We start from the raw sequence: 6,349 nt of genomic DNA on the forward strand, positions 1-6,349 counted from the left end.
TCTTGGTCTGCTCCAAGTCCTCACGGTCAGTCCTTAGCAGGGTTCTCAGCTTTGTTCCTGCTGTGACAAAACGCCAGGTTGATGACTACAGCAGTGAAACAGAATACACAGTTACTTCGAATACAAGACGCAAGCGATGCCATAGGAACAGCAGGCAAAACAGAGAAATTATACGGGGATCCTCCTAGCTACCAAGGCTCCCGAAGAAGTTTCTTGAACAGCAGATAATGGCCGTGCCGACCAGTACCGATAGTGAAAGTAAAAAACACAGTTCCCATGTCAACCTCGCTGTCCTAATCTCAATCTCTTCTTTTTCCAAAAACAGTACTGAATTAGCTCCACACGTTTTCGGTAATCAAAGCAACTACTCACCCTGTTACTTGATTACATTTGAAAGGAACAAGCCATCAAGGTCAGGTTCCATCTTCCCAGGATCGAATTTCTGCTATAATAACAACTCCAATTGAGATTTCAGAAAAAAGGCAGGATTGGAAGAAGCATCGATCTATATACAAGTCTGCATGTTACAGAGTTCTAGCTCTACCAACACAGCTGCTGAAAGAATGAGTGAACCGAAGCACAAAACCCCTAAGGTTACAAAAAAGAAAACCTCACAGGATCGTGCGGCCGTTGGTCTTTCTCTTGGCGTCCTCCCATGGAGCGGGCACCTGTGCAGAAGACCCCATGTCCAGCTCTCCCCCAATCATCAATGCCGGGAAGCCACCGTTGGTCATGGAGCCACCCATGGTCCCTCCAGTGCCAAGCCCAAGGAAGTCCAGAGTAGCAGGCTTGGGACCAAACAGTGGCGATGGTCCCATCATCAAGTCGGGCAACCCTGAATTTCTACTTTCGCATGCAAGGCCAAGGCCTAGACTGTTAGATAGCATTGACATGGACTCCATCTCCATTTGCTGATTACCCCGGTGGCGCTCCATCTCCATTTGCTGATTGCTCTGGTGGCGCTCCATCTCCATTTGCTGATTGCTCCGGTGGCGCTCCATCTCCATTTGCTGATTACTCCGGCGGTGCCAATGTTGCGTACTGTTATCAGTGAATCTTCCTCGAGGTAGCTGCTTTGATGGAGATGATGACGAGGAGGAAGAGGCAAGCCCAAACTCCTTCAGGAATGATGAGCTTGATTGCGAAGCTCCAACCTCAGCTGCCTTCTGCAGGAGCGCGGTAGCAGACATGTGGGGTGCTGGAGGTGGAGCGAAGGTGCAAGGGTTGCTTGCATTTGTCTGTGGGAACAGAGAGGAGGGCGCACCAATCGCAAGGCAAAGGAAGGTGGGATCAACACCGATAAGATCACGCAGTGATCTACTCTGTGAAGTGGTACTTGTTGTGGCTGATGCAAACAGACCAGCAAAAGTGTTGGTTGTTGTAGATGGCGCAATGGAATTGGAAACATTGCCTCCTGCGCCACAGCTGGTGCTGCTGCCATCGGTACCAATGGCCTCAGAAGGCGAGGGGAGGAAGCATGGAAGCATTGGAGTGTCTTTGTCCAGCAAATTGGAGCCCACGAGCTCAGTATCCTTGTATTGATCAGCTTCCTGAAAGCAGGCATCTTCATCTTGATCAGCTTCCTCTACCTTGGTAGTCACAGTTGGCTCAGCAACCACCTCTGGCTCTATAACATATAGACCAAAACAAGAACAAGTCAGTCATCACTCTTCAACTGATTGGTCATTTGGACAGCCAAATTGGGAAAAGAGAGCAACAGTGCATGCACTGCTTTCCTATGACAGAAGTAAGATTGACTTAAAGAGCAAGAATTTGCAATAAATCTCATCTAGTCTATCTATGGGCAATAAGACAAGCACACAAACAAGATGCAATAGGAGCATACCATCCGCATTTGGCACCAATGCCACAACTGGTTGTTGTGCCTGTGGAAATGGAGGCTGTTTCGGAAGTCGCTGCCGCTGCTGTGGCAATGGAGGTGGAGACAGACGGCGCTTAGGCTCCTGTGGCAATGGAGGTGGAGACAGACGGCGCTGCGGCTCCTGTGGCAATGGAGGTGGAGACAGAGGGCCCTGTGGCTCCTGTGGCAATGAAGGTGGTGGTGGAATGCACTGTGGTTCCTCTGTCACCGACTCCACACGCTGAGGCTGCTCCACCTCAGCCACAGCAGAATTCTCATTCTCGTCCTCCTCCCCCTTCTCCTTATCCTTCTCCACATTCTCCTCAGCTTCCAAATCAGGCGGCCGACGCGATGGCGGAGCCGGCGGTGCCAGCACCCTGCCTGTCTCCTCCACGAGGGCGCCACAGAAGGCCCGGTGCGTCACGAAGCTGTCCCTTCTGAAGCAAGCAAGCATACAATCGAATGAACACTAATGCGAGCTTTCCCCCAAGGAATCGACCATAGGATTGGGGAGAGAGAGGAAGAAGGAAGCACCTTGTGAAGAGCGTGCCGCAGTCGCATCGGTACTCACGGGTCCCGCAGGTCTTGGCGTGCGCCTTGAGGTCGGCATGGACGGCGTAGCGCTTGCCGCAGCGCGGGCACGCCCAGTGCTTCTCGCCGTGCTTGCGGCAGAAATGCTTCTTGATCCCGGTGAGGTCCCCGAGCGCGCGCGCAGGGGAGTGGTGCACGCAGCCGGGCTCCGGGCACACGTACACCCTCCGGCGCGGCGGCGCCGCCCCGGGCCCGCGCTGCCGCAGCCGCCACGGCAGGTTGTGCCCGCGGCGGTGCAGCTGCAGGTTCTGGTCCCGCTGGAACCCCTTCCCGCACACCTCGCACACGAAGCGGTTCGTCGCCAGCAGCGTCCCCGGCGACAGCGCGATCACCTCGGCGTCCGGATCTGCAGCCACACACACACACACGCAACCCACCGTAAGACCCCGCGGCGGAGTGCACCAACCCCGAAGCAAGCAAGCGGTCGCTCACCAGGCGTCCCGGGGAGGTTCCTCTTCTTTTTCACCGGAGCTGCCACCGGAGCCTCCCCCGGCCCTGGCGCCGCCTGCTCTGGCCCCGCCTCCGGCTCCGTCGGGTCCGTCATCATCGTCCCCGCTCGATCTGGCGCCTCGCTCGCCCGCTCCCTCCCGGCTCGTCTCACTGAATCCCAGCGCTCGCGCCTGCTCCGGCCGGGGAAGTCGGTGGTGCGCGGCCTCGGGCGGTGGACGGGGATTTTTTTTTCTTTCACCTTCTCTCTCTCTCTCTCTCTCTCTCTCTCTCTCTCTCTCTCGTTATCTCTTTTCGCGATTATTTTTGGTGCGGCTTTTCTATTGGGGAAGACGCGAGACGCGACGGGCGGGGGTGGTGGGGCGCTGCCTGTGGCTGGAGCTGTGGTCTACTCGCGCCGCGCGGCGCCAAAGCCAAAGCCGATCCGGCACGTTGGCCTTCCGTCACGGGGCCGGTAGCGTCCCGCGCGTGGCCGTCGGATGGATGGATCGCCCCGCCCCGCACGTGGTCGCCCCCCGCGCGCGGTTTACTGCAGCCTGCGGGGACGGACGCCTCTACCTTTCTCGTCTAGTCGTGTCACGTCCACCGTCTCGCCGGCCGCCGACGCCGGCCGCCGACGACGCTTTGGTCACTTCCATTGCTGTTTCGTGTGCCGAGCAAGCAGTACGACGGAACAGCTGGTGGTAGTAGCATAAGTGCGAGCTGAGAACTGTGAGGTGCGCAGAGCTGTGCGAGATACGCCTTTGGGACGTGGAGTGGTCGGCCAAGTGGCCAAGCAAGCAAAGAACGAAAAGTGTAGCTGCTTATCTGGACACAGAACAGCAGAGGCTGCGTGTCCCTGATCGGCGACCACCGGACGTCGGGGGTGGATCATGTGCGAGCGCGTGTCTTGGGAAACGGAAATACGAGAGGAAAGTCAGGCAGGCTGGGGTGGATGGACATGGACATTGGACACGTATGCTGTGTTTGGATTGAGCCGGCACTCTCCATCATAAAATTAGTGTTGATCCCACTTTCTGCTGTAAGTTTGGATGAGGCTAATAGTTGATGAGACCAGTCTTCTATTGTCCAACGTTTAGTTTTTTTTTTCACTAACCGTAGACGAAACACGGACGCTCGATTACTATGCTAAACTTTTAATGAGCCTATGGATTGACAGTGTTAGTCGGGACTCAAGTGAAGAGTATTATCATCTTATGGGTGTTTAGAGTGTTCGGGTGGTTATTTTTACCATGGGTTTCGTGCTAATATCTTCGAGTTTTAGCCGCTACTGCAAGGCACCTTGCGGGTGGTCTGGACCCGGCTCTTGTGCGCATGCACGGAAGGAAAAGGCGGTGGCACCGTAGAAATGGAGTGTGACTACTCTAACCGTTTCTTTTTTTGTTTCCTTTTGTTAGCGATTTCCAATTATGGTTAGGGATTTGATTTCCTCTTCTGGGGAGTTGCTAGGGTACCTACACCGAGGTTTCTAGTTTTCTCTATTTTGCCTCAGGTTTCGTTGCAGAATTTTCAGGTTTTGGTATTAGATTTAAGCCAGATTTTGACGGTTTTCGTGTTCAAAATTGAGTTTTAACACATCTGAAAATAAGTTTTAGGCTCAACTGAAAAGGCAATACACTAATAAAAAAAGAGGAAAAGGCATAAGTCTCTGTGAGTTTCAAATAAAAACCAAACTTGAAATCTCGAAGGCAGATTCCAAAGGCAAATAATAAAACTTGAAATCTTGCATGCCACCGAAATATGATTTTGAAGACAATGGTGTTAGATGAATCCCCTTGTCGACTTTATCCAATATAGCCCCCTCGGAGGCTTCTTACACCTTAGGCGGCCACATCCTCCTCCTTGCTAGATTGGGCCTAACAACCTCAACTCACCAAATCTTGCTATGTGTTTGCGGCAACATATATTGAGCCATGGCAGGGGATGTGGATGGAGGTACCTAAGGGTGCTGTCAACAACATGTGAAGGAGTGTGATCATCATCACCATCGCCATGAGAGGAGGGTGGAGGGGTGGGGTGGAGATTAAGAATATTGTGAAGGAAAGAGTGCGACAGAGGAGATAGCATAGGCGGTCGTGCCCGTTCAATGGATTGGATCGAAAAGAAGGTATTCTAGTAGAATAGAATCATATGAGACTTGTCATTATTACGTCTTATAGTATAATTGTATAGTGGAAGAGAGTTTTTTATTAACTTTTCTGAAAAGGTAGCATAGTACCGATAATGGTACGAGTGTTGTACCGTCGTGGAGGAGAAGATGTGACACTAGTAAAAAGAAATGTGTTTCTTTAAACAATTTTTTATTTTAATTTACTTATGTTGTCCTTGTGGTAAAAGGGTTATTCCGCCACTTGGTCCAAAGTCTTTTTTTAAGGAATACTTAAGATATTATGTTTAAAACAGAAAGTGGGAACAACCAGATACATGTCACCCTCACAGAGCGTGTAGACTACAACACAACACAGAATGGAGACACGTACATCGACCACATAAGAAGTTACATAGGACACTAGTCAGAACACTAAAGTGCATGCGACCCACGTGTCGATGGCATTGTTGACACCTTGGAGATGGCTTGCCTGGTTCGCTAAAAACTGGCAAGGTTGAACGTCGGTGAAGACGCCTAGATGGAAGGGCCCCCTTTGCTTCATTGGTGGAAAGCAGAGGTTGAGGGAGGAGGGAGAAACCCTGGTGGTAACATACACCCGACGATATAGGATTAATACCAGGGGCAAATGATTGACTTCATCATCTTCAAAGATGGACAGTGTTGTTTCTTCATCATCGATAGCGATCCGCGTGTCGCTAAGATTGGATGGTTGCGTCAATAGGCCTGAAACACATTCCATGTAGCCGTCATCGACCTGCATCACCAGATATGGCGATGTGGCGCATTGTATTTGTTGAATTCCATGTAATGGTTCAAAAGCCTATTACATGGTTGGATAGCATACGTTTTTCTTCTGTTCCAGCTCGCACACTCTGAGTTACATTCATTTTGCTTGTGGTCCCTTCCTGCTTCTTGTGTCGCGTGCTACCATGCCATTTATGACAAAAAGTGACAATGGGAATTGTTTGCTGAGAAGTTTCCACCTAAAATCTGTAGGAACAAGGATACTGACTAGAGGGGGTGAATAGGTGAATTCAACAACTAAAAACTTAGTGATAAAAAAAAAAAGACATGTGGAAGATAAACAAGAGATCACTAGAGCTATTTAAAGCAACAAGGACTAAGTCAAGGTTTGCAATCCTATGGTGACATGCAACAATATATATTTTAGGAAGATAAATGGCAATATCTTGATTTCACTAGAGTAGCACTGTACTACTCCAGTGAGAAGTGCTCAAATCCCTTTCACAATCACACCACTATGGCTCCTTCACAATCTTCTTCGAAGGGCTCAATGGTGCAAACTCCTCCAAGCCATCTAGAATGCGGCAACCTTCAAT

At 50.9% G+C, this 6,349-nt stretch overlaps 1 protein-coding gene across 1 annotated transcript; it reads right to left on the reverse strand.

Annotated features, from left to right (window-relative positions):
* Positions 1-469: 469 nt before the first annotated feature.
* Positions 470-3,247, reverse strand: LOC133892821 (zinc finger protein ENHYDROUS-like). Its single transcript, XM_062333785.1, has 4 exons — positions 2,885-3,247; positions 2,396-2,798; positions 1,847-2,298; positions 470-1,627 (listed from the first exon to the last, which is right to left on the reverse strand). Exons 1-4 carry the CDS (start codon positions 2,997-2,999, stop codon positions 612-614), a joined length of 1,986 nt encoding a protein of 661 aa, XP_062189769.1. The 5' UTR covers positions 3,000-3,247; the 3' UTR covers positions 470-611.
* Between the last annotated feature and the right edge of the window lie 3,102 nt (positions 3,248-6,349).

Source organism: Phragmites australis, chromosome 15 (genome assembly GCF_958298935.1).
Source record: "Phragmites australis chromosome 15, lpPhrAust1.1, whole genome shotgun sequence".
NCBI lineage: Eukaryota > Viridiplantae > Streptophyta > Magnoliopsida > Poales > Poaceae > Phragmites > Phragmites australis.